Genomic DNA, 21,943 nt, shown 5'->3' with positions numbered 1-21,943 from the left:
ATGGGTATTCCAAAACCTGATAAGCATTTTCGATTGGTTTCTCTTTTTTCATTCAGAAAATACCGAATAAAATCTTCTTTGAAAAAAAACATATTGAAATTTAATTTATATACTGCCCATAACTCAAAATAATGAAAAAATTATGAAAAAATTACAAATTTGTCTACATTGCATTTAAAAGTGACACCAAAATTTTGACAGCAAGTTAGAATCTGGATTAAAAGTTATTTTATTTTAAAGGAAGTTGTAAGATGAAATAAGCTTGAAAATTCGATGAAACTTGCATTGTGTATATATTGAAATATTATCTAACTCATTGCTCTTTTAATTAGAATAAAATTGACCATTCAAGAGCTGAGATATTTATAACTAAAGTTGACATTTTTATACGTATTTCTTGAGATTAGTATGTTATTTTTAATTTTTATTCCCAATATCTTCTAATTTAAAATTTTAAAGACTAATAGTGTAGACATTATACATAAATTTCAGAATTATTAACTATTTTGTTTAAAAAATACAGTGGTGTAAAGTTCATAACTCATAATAATACTCGAAATACACACATATATATATTTCCATTTATTTAAACACATATATCTTGTTCTATTATCTGTGCATCTCTATTAGATCAATTGATAATATAAACATGGCATTGATAAGAGGAATAAAAAGTAATTATTTTCGTATTTGTAATATTGTATATATGTGTCTACCTCAGCTTCGTCTCAAATTAACATTTATAATTTATAATTTAGGTGATGCGATAAATTTATGGGAACGTAATTTTGCTTGATAAATACTAAATTTACGACGTGGTCCCCTTGATGCCCTTGAATGCGCCTTGAATGTACCGCACTAATGGGTAATAATCCTTACATGTCGTTGCGATCGATCTTCTTTCAGTCGTCGATTTGCCTTCGCCTCCGTACAGCGACATCTGGAGTACCGAGTATACGTTTCAAGTACATCTGTCGACGACGACTTTTCTGTACGTGCAGGAGTCCAAGAAGATATCCTCGGACTTCTATTCTAGCGGGACTATGCCCTCTGTGAAATCCATGAAAAACAAATACGTCCTAATGATCGAACTGAAGTGCCGAAATTACGAGAAGAACGCACTGTTCTGTTATAAGGGGATGCAAGAGCAGTATCATCCGATCGAAGGACGAAATCTAGTGAACATCAGCGACTTGTACCAGAACACCATCTTCCAAGTTAAATTCAGCAAGAGTGGAGCGACCGGCTACGCTATCGAACAATCGGACGACAAAATCATGAACTTTATGTTGAATTTGTACCGTTTCTTCGGAAGTCAGCTGAGCATCGGTGCTAAAACGACTTTTCACAAGGACAGAACGTTCTGGAAGCTAGAGGAATCCGTCCTCGGTTCGTGTTTCACGCATTTTGTGATTAGGCATCAGCCGAACATCAAGTATAACAAACACGTGCTAGGTGAAAACGTGACGCTATCGCTCAATGGTTATTCCTTCGAGAATGATGAGACGATACTTATCAGTAAAGAGAGAAACATGCAGCGTTGTTATAACTCGTTCAATTATATGTTCGGCAATAGTTACTGGAGCGAACTTCTTCCCGACAACACCGACGAAGAATTGGTGAGTATCTCGGCAAATCGTCGGTAAACGCACGTTGATACGCAGGAAGATAAATTCGAGAACGACTTGGTCAAATATCGCGAAACGGTATTTTGATTGCCGCGATGATCCACCTCGTTCGACGCGATTAATTAACACGACTTGCATGTAAATAGATATTAATGATTATAGAATAATAAAATATTAAGTGCATGCAAAAGTTTCAGACTTTTAACTGTGCGAAAATAAAACGGAAATTTACGGAAAAAGACAAAACTTTTGCACACACCTGATACACAGGGTGGCTCGAATCAATAGGGGCAAACTTCACGGAGGCATAGAACGGATTGAGATGAAAAAGTCCTCTATTACTTTGCAAACAACCATGCAAAATTTCGAATTATTAATTATTGAAAATGGCTGTGTGTAGAAGCTACTTTAATTAATAATTCAAAAATGTGTGTGTTATTTGCGAAATGGTGAAAAACTTTTTTGTTCAGAATGGCCTAATCTACAAGTACAGCTGTTGTACGTAGCGAGAGATTCAAGGTTCAATATACTGATGTCTATCACTGAGAAAATGATCGGATATCCTGTAAAATAAATTAATATTAATTAACACACATACGCAAAGCATCCTGGCGACGAGTGATGAAATAATAATAATTTAGTAAGCAAGAAACATTAAATCAATCTTTTGAAATATTGATTTTATGTGGATTATATCAGTATTTTGACATAATATTTTATAAATGTTTTTAAACTGTCACTTGATGATATAATATTCCTAAATATTAAAATTACAGTATAGAAATATTATTTTTAATATTATTAACAATAAAGTTGTAAACAATATTAAGAACTACATATTTGAAAATGTTACACGTTATAAAATATCATTGTGTATAACATTGTGTTAATGATTTCTTGTTTAATGGGAAAATGCTTTTAATTATTGCGAATATTATACCGATATAATTGCATTTGTTTGTTGCAGATATTTTCACAAAGTGATATGTTATTGTCCAAGTACAATTTCGAGTCTAAGACCCGAAACGTTTTTAATTTGTATGACCGGAACATGGAGATAATCGGAGGTGCTATAGAAGACGTTGAAGTTGAGCTAAAATCAATATTGCCCATGAAGAACGATAAACGAAGGATCTTCATCAAACCCTTCTTGGCGGGTGTAATTGCAACGTAGCAGTGATAAGTAACACTTATTCTGGAAATTGTTACACGATGTGTATCCGTTACGTCGTTATGAACAATGTTAACTACGAACTATGTGTAAGATTCCTAGGTTACAAATAAACCTAGAATAATGTGACTAAATAACGAAATGATTTTTCGTACGCATTTAATTCTATTTCTTGTGTAAATTACACCGAATGACGTGTAGGATTATGTGTAATGAGTATTTTTGAATTTATTCAAGTAAAACTGGAGCGACTGTATTTCTATGTAACTTTTTTTTATAAAACCACGTGTGTGCAATGTTAATTTTTTGCCTTCCTTCCTTCATTGTCTCATAAAATTACAACAACATTATAATTGTCTCATTTTATCTGAAAAATCAGAAATTACTTATTATATGGAATTATTTGTTACCTGCAGCAAAAAAATTCCCCTTCTATTATCATGGATAATCTCTCCTGTATTGATATCGTGTGTCGGTTTTTTTTTATATATTGTGTGTTTATTATTTATTATTATTATTAATCATCATCATAGTTCTTGTACGTATGGCTTGAATTTACATTTCTTACAAGTCCATACAGAATTTATAAATGATGAGAATTTATAAATGTTGGGTTGACGGATGCTTTTCTCAATCCAACGGTTGCCTTCGAACAAGACAGAGCAATTAAATTTGCGATCGAGCGATTGCAAAACGCAAATTACAAGGTGAGAAGAAACACACATATAATCCCAAAATTCAAAAATACATTATATTAATTATGGAATTACTTTAACGATGAAAATTCTTTCTCGCGCTTCGCGATACAGACGTTGATGAGAACGAGAAGCAGCATCAACACATCTTCGATATATCTAATACTTATCCTTTTCTTGAACGAGTTTATTTCTCAAATTTCAGCCGAATTTCTAGACCAATAGAAAACTAAAAGTTAACGTAAAACTGAGAATAATAGAAGATGGCCGTTCTTACTGTAGTGCCGTTTTTATTAGGTGAGTTACGTCTCCGTTATTCGATTAAAATCACTTGTCATTGCTAGTATCAACGTTCACCAACAGTACAGAACATAAAATAGTACAACTTCCCAGAATAGTACAAGAAAATTACAGATCGCATCTCGCGGGTTATGAAGCGCAATATATCCAAGTAGAACAGAAAATGACAATAACGTCCGAATGAAGACAAAATAATCGAAAAATAAGTTTTTATAATCATTTTCTTGTCATTAGTCATCATTATGAAGTCATCGTCACTTGTTGTTCTACTTAGGATACACCCAGATACAACAGAAAATGACGATGACGTGAAAATAACGAGAAAACGACTATAAAATTCATTCTTCGATTATTTTTTTCTCATTTTAACGTCATTTTTACGTATTTGCGAATAAAAAAATAAGACCAAGGAAAATAAAGGAAGATCCGGCTAGAGATATCCGTGCATGATAGATTTACATTAACAAATATATAAACAAAGTTCATATATTTTATGAGTTTCGGCTCACGTTTCCCAAGGATCCCCTTCAATAAAATTAATAAATATTATTATTTATTTTTCGACGATGAGAGTACATGTTCATAAGGCTCTTCTTACTTCCTACTATTACATATTACGATCTGAGCTTTATTGCTGCTCGATCATAAATTATTTTCCTGTATTCTGCTCAAGGACGACTGTTAGTCTCAAAAAACAAAAGCATTCACTGTCCTTTAAATGCTGTTTTGAATTATAAGAAATGTAAACTAAATTATAAGAAATGTAAATAATTATAAACAAAATTATTCACAAAGCGTTCCAGACTATTCCAATTTCGCCCGCAATGTGCAAAAAGGAAAATGGATGGCGGGAAACGTATAGAGAGAAATAAAGGGAAAATGTAATAAGGCAGAAAAAAAAATAGATATGATGCGATCTGTCTGTTCCAGGAATGATAGTGACATCTAAACACCCTGTAAACGAAGAGCATTTCGTGTACGTCTTCCAGGTGGAAGTGACATCCAAGTTCTCCTCCCCCTGCCGCACAGCTAAAAACGTCACAGCACAGTTTGCGATCGACCTGATATGTCAAAGCGGGACGTTTAATGCCACACGCATAATGTGTCACATAGGGAATTACAATAATATAGAAACGGTCCGTCCGATGCCAAGGCGACTTAATTATGAGAATAAAACCATCGACTTCCTTGACTTCTCCCGTGACAGCCCACCCTTCGAAATCGCGTTCTTCCGTGAGGGGATCGGCGGTTATTACATCGAGTTTAACTCGATACCCGCACGACTGATGAATGTGTATCGAATGATCGGGAACGAGTTGAATATCGGAGTTGACGTTAAAGCGCAGGACAACCAGAATTTGTTCGTTTACATGGAACGATCTCACATTGGTCGCTGTTCTACGGAATACAAGATCCGGCGAGAACCGACAGTGACATGGCAGTGGCCCAACCTCAATATCAACTTAACGTCCTTCGTTGATTTTGACATCGAGAAGGAAACGGTAGTTATCACCAAACAGAGAAATATCACGGATTGCGTTATGCTAGAGAATTATTCCTTCTCGGTGAGATTTTGGTCAGAGTATGTTCCTACAACGACCGTGTCCGAAGGTTTGGTACGTATCGATTAAACTGAATCGCGCGTCCTAGGTAGAACATAAAATCACGATGATGCCAAAATGACATTAAAATAATGAGAAAATAATGAACGTGAGCTTTTATAGCCATTTTCTCGTCAATTAGACGTTATCTTGACGTAATCGTGATTTTCTGTTCTACCTGGCGTTATCGAATCGAGAGGACTCGAATCAGAATGATACGATAGAGATTTGATAAAAGACGACACGATCCTTTAAAAAAGAAAATGCTTCAGTTATTACGTGTAAGTGAAATTTCGGCCATATTCGTGTGTTACAGGTAAAATCGACTAATAGTCTGTCAATGTGTTCGCGCGGCATAAAGTCTCTATCTAAGAACGTGTTCAACTTATACGATGAGCATAAGAACGTGATCGGATATGTTACAGATATCATTAATCTTAAATTAAGAGCTTACCAGGAACTGCCTGCAAATCAAGTTTTTGCATTTGATAAAATGAAGACTGGACTGGACAGGATTGTGTTATTAAGTACGAATGTCGATATCGTTTAATAACTTGTGGTAGCCAACTACATAAATTGTTACATTACAACGGCATATGCCATTTTTTTCATTTTATGCCCTTCAGTGACCAAAGAACGATATGTAACAGTTTCTTATAAATAAAATTAATGACTACTTGAATTATTAGATATCTTTATTCTCACTTAATTCTTAATTAATTATTAAAATTGACGTCGCGCATTGACGTCGCTCTTAAAGTAGAATCATTGTTTAGTCGAGACTCAAACCCTTTTGGTGAAAAGTTTCTGCTATCTCCACTAAATGGCGCCAAGCAATCCGTTAGTTATTAGAATCTGATTGTTCCTTTTTATTATTGTACAATCTGCATTTTCGAAATGAGATCTTCCTTTTAAGTTTAAGAAATCTATATATATTTATCGTTAATAATTATTAGGATTCATATATGTAATTTACTATATGACGGTATAGTAGTATACTACCTTTCGTTTGCTGTTTCCTTCTGTCGAAAATGATCTTAGACTAAATGATTTACTCCCTTATGTTCATGTTAGATTGAAATTAGTTTAGTAATTTAATCTAGTTATATGATAGCTTTTTGTTTAGTATAGTTTAGAATAAGTTTTAATCAAAGATTGTTATATTTATTTTGCGTGCGCTTATGCTTTATCTTTTCTTTTTTTTTACCTTTCTTATGAATATTTCATCCATTAATATAATTACTAATGCTAAGGATGATCTTTGGGAAAAAAAATGTTTCAGTTATTACGTATAAGTGAAATGTTGGTCGTACTTGTGTGTTGCAGGTAAAGTCGACTAATAATCTGTCAATCTATTCGTTAAAGTTTCTCTCTGAGAACGTGTTCAACTTATGCAACAAGCATAAGAACGAGATCGGATACGTTACAGAGGTCATTAATCTTAAATTAATATCCTATCTGGGGAGGTGTCTGCAAACCATGTCTTTGCATTCAATAAAATAAAGACTGGACTGAACAGGACGATGTTCGTCTGTTAAAAACGTTTATCGAAGACATAGCTTAATAACTTGTGGTAGCCAACTATATAAATTGTTACACAGTATATGTCGTTTCATGACCTTCGATGACTGAGGAACAATATGTAGCAGTTTCTTACGAATAAAATTAATAACTGTCTAAATAATTAAATGTTTCTTCTCTTACTTTTACTTAATTCTTAATTAATTATCGAAATCGACATCGCACATACCTTTTTTAAACTCGAATCATATTTAGCCGAGATTCAAACCCCTCCGGAGTGAAAAGTTTCTGCTTGTTTCCGCTAAGTGGCGCCAGGCAGTCCGTGAGTAAGTGTTAAGTTTTTCGTAATTAATATCTCGATAATTAAATAAAATTGAACGAAACGTTCGGACATGGATCGAATATTTCTCGATATATGGTTTTACTTTATTTAATTACGTAGCGATCGATTATAAATATTCTTGATAATGCGTCTACGTTAAATGGTCTATAAATGCTAATTGAGGAAAATTTGCGTCATATCTCTTGGGTGTGCGATGTTGACTTTTAGTTTCCAAGTCTCCATTACAAGTCGCCATCGTAACGAGAAACTAAGGTCGTTGGGCGTAATAGGCTAAGTTTTTGGCATCTCGATTTTTATATATTTTTCAATAAAAGAAAACTGAAGTCGCGGTAGAACTCAGAAGAAAGTCAAATGTTTCTATAATTATAATTCTAGACAGAATTTAAAGGACACGGATACTTTTGTTATGTAGACTAACGATCGTCTTTGAGTTAAATAAAGGAATATAATTCACGACCGAGCAGCAGCGAAGCTCAGATCATAATTGTTACACGTGAAGTAAGGGTCACAGGAAGTAAGGGTCTTATACATATATACTCATCGGGAGAAAATAAAATACGTTACATCTTGTAATTATTTTAACGATAAGTTAAGGAGAAAGGAGAAAGGTTTTCTTCGATACATCAAATACTTTCCCTTCCCTTTATCAAGTTTATCTTAAAAATTTCGAGTTTGTCTTTTGAAATTTAGCTGCCTATTCTATGCGTTTCTTCAACTCTCATTACATCGACCAAAATAATTTAGTTCGTGATTTCAATAGCTTGGGACAACGTGCTGGTAGATCGTTCCGTCCAACTTGACGCATAGATCGCACGAAAACGCTTTGAAGGAAGAAATCTTGGGTATATCCGGGCGACAGTAAGAGATAGCAATGGAAATTATAGTGCCGTTTCTCCTAGGTGAGTAACACCTCCAGTTATTTGATTTCTAGGTAGAAAATCACGATAACATTAAAATGACGGGGAAATGACTACAAAGACTCAATTTTCCATCATTTTTTCATCATTTTGACGTCATTTTCCGTTCTGCATGGGTTAAAACCGTTTGTCGCCGGCGCCAATTTTCACCCGCGTTGCACAGATTAATATGTTATTCACGAAATTCGTCGTTCGAAAAGCTAAATGCTGAACAATGCACAAATGTACAAAAAAATATTACGTAATATAAAATAATACAACTTCGCGTAACAGTACGAGAAGATCCCGAACGTTCGTATCGCGTACTCGCACGAAGGAAGCACGGGGGAGGATAAAGGAACGCCAAAGTTAATTTCGTCCTAATTTTAATATTACCACGATGGTTTCTCGCCAGGTTTATTCACAGTCCCGACCCCCGAAAGGGTTGATCTCGAGTACACGTACGAGGTGAAGATAGATACGTCGTTCGAGATGTCGAATTTCAACAATAAACCTTCTCCTGCGAAAACCACCAATTTGTTCCTCGACCTCAAGTGCCTGACCAAGCTGGCGGACAGAATAGTGTGTCGCGTTGGGACCTTGAGGAACTTGTATCCGATGCCGGAGCTTGCTCCGGTGTGTGTTCAAGTGGACTCGAGCAAGCTCATAAGTCCCAAAGACTTGGATGGCGATAGCTTTCCTTTCGAGATCCGATTCGACGCAAACGGGATCGTCAGTTACGTCGTCGAGAAGAACGACGAGGTGACAATAAAGATGATGAACGTGTACCGGTGGATCACGAGTCCGTTGAGCGTCGGCAACTATAAAAAAGACGCATGCTGCCCAATAGAACAAGACCCCGTCGGCTATTGCAATGTTACTTACAATTTAGAACGACGATCGATGAATATGAGCGGAAATTTCCATTTGATATCTTTGTCCAATTTGCAATTCAGCTCGGACGACGCGGTGGTCATTACTAAACAGAAAAGAATCGACACGGATTGCGTTATGATGTCCAACTACGTCTTCTCCATAAGATTCTGGCCCGAATTAATGTTCAAACACACCGAGTCCTACAGAATCGTACGTATCTATGTATATATCTATTGTATATTTTTTATACAGAGTATCCGGAAAGTTCTGAAAAAAACGACCGTGTGCAGGTAGAACGAGTTTAATCTGAGCAAAAGCATGCAATCATACACGGAGAAAACAAGTTTTGCCAGAACAGCAAACTATTAATATAGTTGTTAATATAGTGACAGCAGACAAATTTGTTAAACGGAAAAAATAATTTCGCTGGTGTAGTAAAACGTCTTTGTGACAGCAATAAAATTTAGTTGGCATAACCAAATTATTTTGCTGTCCATATATCCAGCAAATGGCAGTTAATGTTCTTAACAAATCTTTCTGCCGTTCAATCAAACTATGTTAACAATTTGTTGTTCTAGCAAATTTGTTTTTTCCATGTACACAGTATATTTCAGTGAAAAGGTGACTAGTGTCAAATGAAACATAAGGCGTTATTTGTGTTTTGTTTTTATTATTGATTATTCAAAATAGACTCCGTGTAAATAAGTATACCGCTGGAAACGATCGTAAAACTTTTTGAAGCAGTCCTTAAAATCCTCCGTCGGAATCGCTTTTAGAAACTCGGTCGAAACTTTTTGAATGTCTTGAGTCGAATCATAACCGCTATTATAAAATCTTGCAAACCACTTGGAAACATTCTTGCGGCTCATGGCTTCACTGCCATAAACAGTTTAAATCATTTCAAACATTTCAGTAGGAGTTTTGCCTAAATTAAGACAAAATTTAATGTTCACGCCGACATACTGTACATAATCATTTTCAATCATTAATAATTCGAAATTTAGCGTAGTTATTTGCTAAATAGTGGAGGACTTTTCTGTAAAAGTTTAACTTTCTACCGGTCTACTTTCACCCGAGCGATTGAAAGAAAAATTTTGGACGTCCTGTCCTGATAAGTACATGATTCTATTTATAATATTTATCGATATCATGTACAATATTTTATTTAATAATGAAATTGTAAGAGATTCAACGCTCTTTAATTCATGTTCTTATCGAAGCGGAAGAGCTTGGTTTGGAATAACTCAGTGATGATAAGAAAGCAATGTCGCCGGCACGTTGATTCAGTGCGCTGAATAAATTATTTCGTTCCTTATATATATATATATATATATATATATATATATATATATATATACACGTGTGTGTGTGTGTAATGTTGGTTGCATTTGCGTATTGCAGGTACAATCGAATAACGTCATGACATTGCATAAGAATGGCTTCCAGTCCAAAATGACAAACAGAGTTGATTTTTACCAGAAAACGTCGGAGGGAACAGCACTGATAGGAGTTGCGAAAGAGTCGCTTAGTCTTACGCTAAAGTCGTATCGGATAATATGCGCAATTGACAAATATTGGATGAACGATGAAAATGCTGTGGAAATGGTAGTGTCTCCCAATAACAATTATTGACGACCGGTGGTATCACCCACGCGTAAATTGTTGCACGGTGTATACCTTTTTTCTTGCATCTCCCTCGTTGACTGAACAACATGTGCGTGAGTTGCACATCGCGAACGATGACTGACACCAAATGACCGAACGACTTTTTTGTCTATTCAATTCTGCACAATGTGGATCACTGAATAACAGATAGCGGATGTACCAGTCTATATATATTTTAATACATTTTAATAGACGTATAAAATAGTGAAAAACGACATGTATACTTTTGTTATGGCTCTGTTATTTTACTGTAGTTTTACTTGATACCTAATCTCTCACGTTCGTTGTCTCAGACCTATGAATAAATGGATCTGCGAAAAAAGAAGAGAAAAACAGCAGCTTATGTCACACGTTCTATCGCCGCAATCATCCGCGTTACCTAATTTAATTCACCGCGGACGAGATCGTTGTGTCCCATCTTCGTGTTAATGGCAAAATTACGCCCCTCGTTCCTCGAGATAAATGCCACTTCCAAGGTTCATTCGGATATCATCCGCTTTTCCACGCGCGTTTTTTTCGAGCGAATTTTACGAGAAAGCGCTTTTCCCCATTTCAGCCTTTCGACGTTCAGAGTCGTCTCCTTGCCTCGGTCGAGCCGATTCGCCGTCTTTTCTTCACGGAGTCGGCGATATTCATCGGATGTGCTTTCAGTTCGGCAACTCGCGGAGGAAGAAACGCGTTTTCCGGACGTGCGCGTTCGCCACACCATCGTCTCCGTTTTTGCTTTGCTTGGTCGTGTCGTAATTAAGCAAAGTACCTGGACCGCCGGTGCGCGTCGCATTTATTGGCCTCCAAGGTCATCGCGATGACTTGAGCGATGCGAGCGACGAGATGCGTTCGGCGATGCACGTGTGCTCCGTGCTGAGGCGAGAAATCGGAATATCGATCGCGATTAGATTCATCTTACGCGTGTTTTGATTTCTATTAGCATTGTCTCGTGGATCTTTTAGGCACGCAAATTGCCGCAACTGTAATCATAAGACGTAATCTTAAGATCCACGAGACAATGTCAGTCAGTCAGTGGAAACCAAATGGAAGATCTATTCATCTTAAGGTGAAAAGACGATAAAAATGATGATAAATTTAGTCCCAAGCGGATATAATTCGATTTCAACAGACTGAAATCCTAGTTATCTCTACGTGAAATCAATTTATCTTTGTTTTCAACGTCTTTTGGAATGCATAAACCTAAAGCAATATACTGATTGATTCTTTCTTCGGCTAAAGTTCACGTCTTATGATTACGATTACTGCAATTAGTTTTACACGGTTCTTACTCGAAGCTACAAATTCTCCCATCATTATTGCACGAGCTCTCGCGAGACTGTATGACGCAGCCGCCGACGATCCTTTTGAATTTTTTTCCCGACATTGCGCGTATATTATTATTAATCTCCTCTATACAATGTGCTTTGTCTATATTCTTTTTTCTACGTGTTATTTGCGCTTCGTATAACTTGAGACGCAAAATTCCAACAACAACCAATGCTGTCGTCCGTAAGATTAACGGTCGTCTTCCGGATAGGACGCGGAGCGGAGATCGCGATCGTGACACTCAGTCTGCGATACATTGTTTGACAACACGGGACACAAGGTGAGAAGAGAGTCACACGTGTGTACTTATATTCGCGAGAAGATGCAACGTCCGTCGTATTTGGAATAATCTTAACAACGAGAACGCTTCCTCGACTCGCACAAGACGGACATCAACGAGAACGTAAGCAACGCCTTCGACGTGTCGAAAATCAACGCATTCACCCGAGTTCTTACTTCTTTCTTTATCAATATTCTTTCCGAAATTTCTCAATTATCGCTTTTGCAGCCGGCTTAACGATCGACCCGATCTCCAGCAAGTTCATCGAGCGAACTTATCCAGGAGACTCATCGAATCGCTCGGTCGCCTAAAAGCGCCTTCGAGGAGACGAAACCGCGACATCCGGAGGGTAGCAGAAGATCGGCATGATTACTTACGTTATAGTGCCGTTTCTCCTAGGTCAGTTAGGTCTCCTCGATTACTCGATTGAGATTCATCAGCGCTTATTGCCAGTGTCAGCGATCAAGCGCGAAGGACAGATTAAAAGCTAACGCGTGGAAATCTTAATGCGCCATCTCCCACATCGTCACTCGCGTCGCCTCCGGTCGCCCCGGTGCGATATATATTTCACGCCGAAGCGCTCGGCGCTGCCGAAATTTCTCTCTCGAGTGCCGAAGTCTCGCTCAGCAGGGAGCGAAAAGTTTCGCCTTACTTTCCGGACGGAATTTCGCTCGGAGAAATTTCAGTGAGAGCGCTGTGTCCTCGTGGACATCTCCCGGGCGAACGCGCGCGATGTACGAAAGTATGCAGAGGTACGAAAGTTGCAAGGTGTGGCGTAACGTCGCGACGAAACCGCCTCATCGTCGGGCATCGGCAGGTGGCGCGTTCGCGAGTAAAAAGCGGAAACGGAGGGGAAAAGCGAAACGAGTGTAAGCAAGTGAAAAAAAAAACGAGCAGTATCGTTTGATAACGAGTGTCGTCGCGTTTCTGATTTTTCCCAGCGTTCCAAGAACCTAGCGGTCCTGTGCACACTTTTGATGTGAACATAAAGACAACGTTCTTCCGAAAACCACAGGAGCACTTCGACGTCCAGGAGGAGGAAACGATCAACACCCGTTTGTCGCTCCAGCTGATCTGTCGTACGCATCTGTCGAATGCAATGATATGTCGTACGGAGAAGTACAACTTGATGAAACCGTTGCCGTCAAACGACGTGCCTTCCTTCGGGGCTTCGCGTCCAAGCAGACACATCAGGCTCGAGTCCTTCGACAAGCCCGGTATACCCTTCTACGTCCTATTCGACAAAGAAAGAATCGTCGCTTACGGCGCTCACGTCATGAAGAACAACATGGCGTTGATGCGGATGATGAACGTGTACCGGATGATCGCGAATCTGATGAGCCTCGGTGTCGACGTCAACACCACTGACAATCATTTCACGACGATGGAAAATTCCACCGTGGGCTATTGCCCGACGAAATACAAGATCATAGAGCATCCCCCGTGGGTGGACAACAACCTGTCATTGCCCCTCGTTAATGTTAAGTTCCACAATAGCAATGCGACGATGATCACTAAAAGTAGGAGCGTCGACGGCTGCAAATGGCTCGCCTCTTATATCTTCGCCGCGAGATTCTGGCCCGAATTCGTGCCGACGTCGAGCGTCAAAGAGATCATCGTACGTATTACTCAGATCACGAGATTAGAGCATCGTTTTTCAGCGTTCCCGTAGTCGTTGGAGCTTCCAACGGAGCTTCCAGCAGGAAAATTTAATTCAATGAGAAAAAGTATCTCTATGATTATATAACTGCACGGTGAATAATCATATATATATATATATGTATATATTTCTACATATACATATGTATATATTTCTTTACTTATTTATATATTTATTCATTTAGAATATAATTATTTAAAATGGAAAACATTTTTGTAAGTATGCTACTAAAATCCAGGTTGGCCGATTGAAACAGCTTTGATGCTGCCGCCCCGCCTTTCATTTAGAATAGAAAAATATGACCGGAAAGTAACCGCACGTAATTTCAGTGAAATCAATCAGGTACTTTTCTCTCAGTGAAGTCTCGATCGATCACGTAGACGACGAACAGAGGAATATCCCGAATTGTCACGGGTGAGCGTAATTTCAGGCCCATTCGCGTGTTGCAGGACAAGTCGCAAAGCGTAATGATGGTGTCTAACGGCACCTTCGAGTCTATGACGGAGAATTCGTTCAAATTTTACAACAAGGAGAAGAAGGCGGTAGGATCTGTCGTGGAGATGGTTACTCTTAAGTTAATATCGGTGCAACTGGACTGGAGGCTTCGACCGACCGACGATAAAACGAATAAAATAAAACTGTTATTCAGCGTACATAACGACAACGAGATTTAACGATCCGCACTTGAAGCAGCCGCCTGAACTGTAACAAGGTGTTCACCTTAACCGCTCCATTCACCGACGAGACGTCGGCCGACGAGGTCGACGATATATGTAGCATCTTTTCACGAATAAACCGACGAGAGCGTGCCCGAATTCTTATATTCTCCAGCGAACCTCTCTATCTCCTCCACGTCCCGTCGATCCCGCGGGAACGTTATCCTCGCGCCGCGCTGCCTCGGTTTCCCGTGTCGCAAACGGGAGTACGGTAAATTGGAGCCCGCTAATCGTAAGAAGAGGTCAGTAGTGCAGTTTAGCCGCGGTATAAGAGCCGCTCGAACATCAGTAACTCCATTAAAGTAGATCAACGTTGCACGGTGTCACCATGAACGTGGTAGTGATACCGTTCTTCCTAGGTAAGCGCGCTCGGGATCGCCGTGTTAGTTGACGAGACCGAGGCTCTCTCGGATCGATCGATCGCGCCGCTTCGATCACCCCGATAAATCGCCCCGATTTAGCCGTGCGCGGGGCTGGGTGACGTCCGTAAGTACCCATCACGTCGCGCGATGTCAAATCGATACCGAAGCGGCCGCGATCGTGCGAACGATTCGTTCGAAAAGTCACACGCGTCCACGTGTACTCACACGCGCGCACACACGGACAGTCGAGGGCACTTTAAAGCCCCGTGTCAGAACGACGGTGCGATCCACTGCGACGTTCGAAGGTTTCGTTCTTTCTTTCTCGGGAGCAACGACATTATCAACGTAGTCGAGATGCCCGGAAGCGTCCGATGTATCCTGCGCGTTAGAGAGATTGATGATTGCGGATTAGAGATTGGATCAGAGATCACACGGTTCCACGAGTCGGTCAATTCCTCCACCTCCGTTCCCAGGTTCCGATCTTGCTCGAGTTCTCGTCCTAAACCCGCAATCCTTGATCCACAATACCCAGTCTGATACTGGCTTAACGTAGCGCGTTCACTTGACGTCACACCTTCGCCGCTCTAATCAGCTCTCATTCAACGTAACCGACCACTCGAGCAGCTCTTGTTCCCGCGAGCAACGACGACTCGCCGGGCGCACACACGTATACATACGAGAGAGATGCTTCCTTTTTCCAGTGGCGCACGTCACCGTGGACAAACCGTGGGAACATGGGCCGGAGTACGTGTTCCAGGTCCAGGTGAACTCCACGGCAGTCCCGGAGGAGGGCATCTACGGCAGCGTCCGGCTGAACCTGGAGTCGCAGCTGATCTGCCAGCCGAAGACCGACTCGAACTCGCTGAGCTGCCGCTTCAAGGACTCCGTGGCGAACAGCTTCGTAGCGGACAGCCTGGAGCCGACGGGCACGGCGGTGCCAGTCGGCCCGGTGAGCCGGCAGGAGGCGTACGAGATTAACGAGGACCAGTTCGAGATCAAGTTCAACGAGAAGGGCCTGGAGAGTCTGCTGGTGAACGAGAACATACAGCCGCGCGAGCTGGACATGATCCGCCTGATCGTCGGCCAGCTGAACGTCGGCGTGAACTTCAAAGACGGCTGGCGCGACGACGGCTTCTTCGAGACGATGGAGAATTTCACGCAGGGCGAGTGCGTGACGACATTCAAGGTGGAGAGGAAGCCGAACGCGCGCTTGCACACGAGGCGAGGCTTCGCCCTCAAGCCGATACTCGGCCTGAAGGAGCGAAAGATGCTGCATATCAAGAAGGTCCGCGACCTCCAAATGTGCACGCACAAGGTGCCGTACTACTTCGGCAGCGCCGAGAGCGTCAGAGAAGTCAGCGATATCATGTCGGATGTCGTAAGTACATCGCTGAGTCGTTTCACTTTTCGATCGGTGCAAGTCAGCTGGCACTGTTCTTTTAAATCGGTGCAAGCCCAGTTTCGGATGAAAAATTAATTTCGCTCACGAATCTATGACACTGGTCAACAAATTTCGTATCGTAAATTGTATCCTTTTTGAATTTCAGTCCTTTCTACGTACGTTTATGTATTCAAACAGAAAATGACAATTGAAAAACTTATTCAGCTATAGCTGAAGAAATATAGGCTATGTTTTAATTTTTGTAAATTGATAGTATTAGATATATAAGAATAAAACAACAAAGATATTTTTTTACTGTAATTTTTTTGTTTTTACGTTTTATACTGTTAGAAGAATTAAAATTCCTTTTGAGTATTAGGTATGTTTTAACAGTGTTGAAATAAAGAATGTTGCAACGCAAAATAGAAATATTTTCTATCTTTCTATAGAAAGTTAAAACACATGTTTCATTCATAAATTCTTACAGGACTGCCACGTACACCATCTCAAAGTAAAGAATTAGCTTCGAAAGAGACGATTTTTAATATATCTCATTTTCTTCACACCACGAAAGCCTTAAATATCAAATTCTCTTTCGATTGTTGCTTACCATATAATGAAAATTAGAAGTAAATTTTGACTTTAATTGTTACATTTGTGATGAACGTCAAAATCAACTAGAATTGACGGTTTAGATCCAGGATATAATTTTTATGTTGACCAGTGTAATTTCTCTCCGCCCGATGCGAAAGAGAAAAAGAAATGAACGGAAGAAGGACTTGCAACACTTTTCAAATAAACGACTCATATACGGAAGTTATTATATTACGTCATAATTAATTGTGACGGTTAATTACAGCGTCCACTGATTTGTGTATCAATGATGTTTAAAGTTCACTAATACACGACTTGAAATCCGAGATGTCACAACTGAAAGTATCAGATGAGACACACGGGGCGAATGTCGTAGCGTTCCGATCGAACAGATTGGATGTCAATTGATTGATTGATTGAAGTAACGGATGCTGTATTTTATTATCAGCAAAGCACAGTGTCCGCGCGTTTAATCGCTCATACGACGAGCATTCGAGTCTGACTTTTCCCTTCGACCTGTTGCAGAGCTTGTTGGACAATAACATCTTCGTGACGTCGACCGACTTCGTTTCCGACACATCAAGCGAAATAACGACGAGCAAAATAACCGAGGGGGTGGTAACGATACTCTATGAGAACGTGCGGCTGAAGCTGATATCGATTCGACCAGCCGAGAGCGAGCCGCCACCGGTGACGGAAGCCGAGCCCGTCAGCATCTTCATTGGCAGGTGGTTGATCGCCGATTTGTCCGAGGAAGACAATTAGGCTTATCGGAAACACACTGTCGCGCGTTGTCAGTGCAGCAATGTGCTCGTACAAGTTCGTTTGTGAGGCGCAAAATCGGGGGAGATACCCACGCACGTTGCGCAACAATGACACCTGAGAAACAATGTCCTTTCGCGGACGCTTCATTTTTCTCTATCAGCACACGCGCGCGCGGTCCGCTCAATTTCCACCTTTACTTAACACGTATGACTCGAGGCGACGATGCGTTTTTCGCATTTAATAAGCCGGAAAAATTGTCACCCGAAATCTCGTCACCTATATGATACTGTATAAAAGACAGCGAACTTCGTGAGAAATAAATAATTATATATCACAATCATGCTCCTCTCTCTCTCTCTCTCTCTCTCTCTTCCTCTTCCCTGCGTACTGTGTTGCCAGATTTTTTTGGTTATAATTAATATGACGAATGCAAAGTTTTCATGGATGAAATAACTAAGTAATGAATAATTTCACATTTTTCTCACTTTCACGAGACTGTTAATCTTTTATTACCGCACTGACGACTGGTTTGTTATAAATAAACTGCCACGCACACGCTGAAAACGCGTCAATATATCCTGAGAGCTCGTACAAATTCGAGGTCTCCTGTTTTTAACGTTTGAGATTTCACTCATATCTGTTGAACGGGGTTCGTTACGGCCGTTTATAAGGGATAACTTAAGTGTTGTTGCTAGTTAAACGTGCATGTCGAGTGACGCTTTGCGCTACACTTACATAATTAGAAGAACATGGCTCAACAGTCTGAGTGACATAAGAATTATCAATGACATAATAACCCGATTTCAATTTGCGAGATTTACAATTTGTTAAATCGATTCTGTGAATGTGACGTCTCGCGGACCGAATCGCCAGGACGTCAACGAAATCTCTCGTTAAGTACGTCATGTAACCGCACGTTATTTCACATTGTTACCATGTATGTGTAGACATAGATACAGTCGATTACATCAAACGTTAAAGAACTATGCCAAACATGTGCGTATGAAGGCGTGAAGAGATCATCCTTTTCAAACCAGTTTCGGCCTTATCCAATTTTATGGAAACGTTTATGCAGCTGCCATTTTACGTAAGTCACGTCTCATATAGCACAAATGTTCGAAAGACATCAAAAAGACATTCTAAAGATATCATGTCAGTAAATCCTAGGAACTCATACTGATATAAGCTCTTCTATCTGAAATACTCGAGATTTCATTCATATAGGTTGAACAGGTATAACTGTTCATAAGCGAAACTTGAATGTTCTGTTCGTTGCTGTTAGTTAAAGTTTTGCTGCTTATCCAATGATGCTTTTTGCCACATTTACATAATTAGAATAACAGAGTTTAATAATCCGAAAGACATTAGAATTTTCAGGTTATCAATAATATGATAACCCAGTCCAAATTTGCGAGAGTTATAATTTGTTAAATCGATTCTGTGAATGTTACGTCATATCTCGCGGACCGACCTTCTACGACGTCTTTGAAATTTCTCGTAAATGTGATTTAATCGCGCATTATTTTACTTCGTTATCGTACAAGTAAGAGTACAGACGAACTTGCTTATATCAAGTATTAACTAATCGTGCTATAAGAGGCCGATGTGACGGAATTTTCAACCAGTTCAACATTACTCGTCGTTATGGAAACGTTTGTACTGCTGCCATTTTTCCTACGTAAGTCATGTCGAATGTGCATAAATCAACAAGTTGCAAATTATCGAGAAATTTAAAAATTTACGGATGAATGCAGAATATATATATTTGTATATATATATAATTGTAATATATATTTGTAAATATTTTATGTAGTGTTTTCACATTGAAATATTGACATGGTATTATCCGAGTATAGAAATACGTTTGGCTCTTAGTTATCCCTTTTTGATTAATTATTTTATCAATAATTAATCATTTATCTTATATCAAAATGCAATTTGTTCAAATATTACTTATATTGACGGATTCTATATAGAAAGTAATGTAAATTAAAAAATGTGAGACTCCAGTTCCTCTTTCTTTCGCTTTAAATAAACTTATTCTCTCGGACAAAAATGCCTTACTGGAAAATATATTCTCGAATATATCGAATCAGTCACACAATATTTGCACATATAACTGGTTATAAAATATTATAATTTTAAGAAATTTTAAGAAATAATTGTAAGAAATGATTTTCTTACTCAAACAACTGAACTGAACTTTCCTTCCGATCAGAGAGATTACGATTGTTATAAAATATTATAAGAATATATTTTCTGTTTCGGTACGACACGTACCTTTTACAGTTAGTCGCATTCCTATGGGCACGGACAACTGGCGCCATGGGCCGGTGTACATTTACGATAGATGCCAATATGACTGTGGAGGGTGCCGAGATCGATTTCCCCATCTTTCAGGTGTACGGAATGCTCAAATGTCGTCCACGGGATTTCGAAACGTTGCAATGTCAGTTCGGCGCTACAAACATAACGATATATGAGGACCTGGCTGAGGTCAAAGACAAGAATAGTTCTTCTCACTTACCCTTTTACATCAAGTTCGATCCCCGGGAAATTCGGAGATTAACGATCCCGCGTGAAATGAAACCCGGGTACTTCGACAACGTGCGAGCGTTCGTGAATCGGATGAACTTCGGCGTGGGGCTTCTGAGCAAACCGAACGATGAGTTCACGAGCGAGGAAGGCATTTTTTAACCGCCAGTGCGAAAGTCTTGTGATCAATCGCATTGCTGAAAGCAACGAGGTCACGATGAAGGAGGACTATGAGGTTGTGCCAGTAGTCGAAAAAAAGATCGGTCTCAAGAAAAAACGAGGCGAGCTGCTGGCGATCGAGAAGACGAGGAATCTGGAAAATTGCTTAGACCAAAATGATTACATAATATTGTGCAATAAAAGGAATATGGATCTTCATTTGGTGAGAAAAGTAGAAACTTACTTGCGAATTTTGCACGTCCAATACCGCCAATTTTGTATCCTATCACGTTTATATACGGCGTGATCTGTGTTAAATCAATCGGATAATTCGCTTTGATTTTTCAACTATTACAATTTCAACTTTTCAATTATTATATTCAACGTTATCGTCAAATTTCACTCCATCGGCAACTTTGAAATTGTCAAATTTTAATTTTCCACGTTTAACGGATGCAAATGACCGTTGCCATTGTCAGTGACCGTTTGACAACGTTTTGGCAGCATAGATTTCTCTTTCAGAAAGAAGCCGACTTATCGCTAAAAAAGACAGAAAATTGAACTTTTTGACCAATCTGATATCATAATTTATCTTGTGACATTCAATGATAATGATGCATTCTTCATTTCATGGTCTATTTTAGATATCGTCATGCAGTTGGATTGAAATAACCGATATCGATTATAACTCGTATACTGAGAACATAGCTAATATCACAAAAAGGGGAGAAATATTCTCGTATCACGAGAACATCAGCATGAAACTCGCCTCTGTACATCCTGCGGAGAGAGCACTATAGCCTTTGTCAAAAATAGATACAGTGACTGTCAATTTACATGCGTATGTAGAGAGATCGATTATGTTATAAAAAAAAGAAAGGAAGAGAGAAAGAGAGAGAGGGAGTAGATAAAAACGATTATTGTACGATCAAATCACTAAACGACAAAATGTGTCGTATCTCTTTTTCTATCCCGTGCGAGAGATCTTCCGTGCTGATGTGTAAACGAACGCAAATAAACGACATACTAATGGCATTAAACTTTTCTTTCCTTTTCTCACCCTGTATACTATTGCCAAATTTGTTTTCAATAATTAATACGATGAACGTAAAGTGTTTATGGAAATAATTCAATAATGCGTAATTATTTTTTACATTTTACTTTTTCTTCGTTATCACGAAATAATTAATTAATAATTATTCTCTTTTTTGTAACTGCGCTGTCTGTGATTTATTTTAAATAAATTGCGACACACAAACACACATACGCGTGCGGGGATTGTCAGTAAATCCTAGAAACATTTTACCGACTAGAGATCTTCTATTTTAAATATGCAAGATTTTATTCGTATATGTTGAATAAGGTTTGTTATAACTATTTGTAAGCAAAACTTGAATATTGTCGTAGTTGTCGCTGGTAAACGTGCATGACCAGTGACGCTCCTTGTCACACTTAATATAATAATTAGAATAACATATTTA

At 39.1% G+C, this 21,943-nt stretch overlaps 3 protein-coding genes across 17 annotated transcripts in view; all 3 read left to right on the top strand.

Annotated features, from left to right (window-relative positions):
• The window catches only part of LOC106742739, an 88,836-nt gene extending 76,856 nt beyond the window's left edge, over nucleotides 1-11,980 (top strand). For 5 of the 15 annotated variants that reach the window (XM_014615953.1, XM_014615951.1, XM_014615952.1 and 2 more), the window contains 2 exons: nucleotides 4,725-5,410; nucleotides 5,712-6,039. In XM_014615953.1, coding sequence (XP_014471439.1) covers nucleotides 4,725-5,410; nucleotides 5,712-5,945 — 920 coding nt within the window. In that variant the 3' untranslated portion in view covers nucleotides 5,946-6,039. Of the gene's footprint in view, nucleotides 1-906; nucleotides 1,620-1,819; nucleotides 1,998-2,098; nucleotides 2,269-2,595; nucleotides 3,047-4,724; nucleotides 5,411-5,711; nucleotides 6,040-6,721; nucleotides 6,963-8,019; nucleotides 8,159-8,570; nucleotides 9,242-10,432 lie in introns of those variants that run through there. The other 10 variants (XM_014615958.1, XM_014615960.1, XM_014615959.1 and 7 more) reach the window with 7 other exon arrangements.
• A 1,091-nt stretch (nucleotides 11,981-13,071) lies between these two features.
• Nucleotides 13,072-14,759, top strand: LOC106742742. Its single transcript, XM_014615967.1, has 2 exons — nucleotides 13,072-13,908; nucleotides 14,400-14,759. Exons 1-2 carry the CDS (start codon nucleotides 13,390-13,392, stop codon nucleotides 14,622-14,624), a joined length of 744 nt encoding a protein of 247 aa, XP_014471453.1. The 5' UTR covers nucleotides 13,072-13,389; the 3' UTR covers nucleotides 14,625-14,759.
• A 98-nt stretch (nucleotides 14,760-14,857) lies between these two features.
• LOC106742741 lies at nucleotides 14,858-18,108 on the top strand. The gene is made up of 3 exons (XM_014615966.1): nucleotides 14,858-15,025; nucleotides 15,730-16,406; nucleotides 17,529-18,108. The coding sequence occupies exons 1-3, from the start codon at nucleotides 14,995-14,997 to the stop codon at nucleotides 17,766-17,768; spliced, it is 948 nt and encodes a 315-aa protein (XP_014471452.1). The 5' UTR covers nucleotides 14,858-14,994; the 3' UTR covers nucleotides 17,769-18,108.
• The last annotated feature ends 3,835 nt before the right edge of the window (nucleotides 18,109-21,943 follow it).

This window comes from Dinoponera quadriceps, unplaced genomic scaffold, assembly GCF_001313825.1.
Source record: "Dinoponera quadriceps isolate SergipeBrazil2010 unplaced genomic scaffold, ASM131382v1 scaffold589, whole genome shotgun sequence".
Taxonomy (NCBI): Eukaryota; Metazoa; Arthropoda; class Insecta; order Hymenoptera; family Formicidae; genus Dinoponera; species Dinoponera quadriceps.
The sequence above is the reverse complement of the archived record's forward strand: the minus strand, read 5'-3'. Positions and strand labels throughout refer to the sequence as shown.

What these genes read in the sequence shown, in the direction of transcription:
- LOC106742742 (XM_014615967.1), top strand. Translation starts at nt 13,390, where the DNA reads ATGATATGTCGTACGGAGAAGTACAACTTGATGAAACCGTTGCCGTCA. An exon ending in CGAGCGTCAAAGAGATCATC is followed by an intron (nt 13,909 to 14,399) that starts GTACGTATTACT and finishes CGCGTGTTGCAG; the next exon opens with GACAAGTCGCAAAGCGTAAT.
- LOC106742741 (XM_014615966.1), top strand. Translation starts at nt 14,995, where the DNA reads ATGAACGTGGTAGTGATACCGTTCTTCCTAG. An exon ending in AGTGATACCGTTCTTCCTAG is followed by an intron (nt 15,026 to 15,729) that starts GTAAGCGCGCTC and finishes TCCTTTTTCCAG; the next exon opens with TGGCGCACGTCACCGTGGAC. An exon ending in GCGATATCATGTCGGATGTC is followed by an intron (nt 16,407 to 17,528) that starts GTAAGTACATCG and finishes GACCTGTTGCAG; the next exon opens with AGCTTGTTGGACAATAACAT.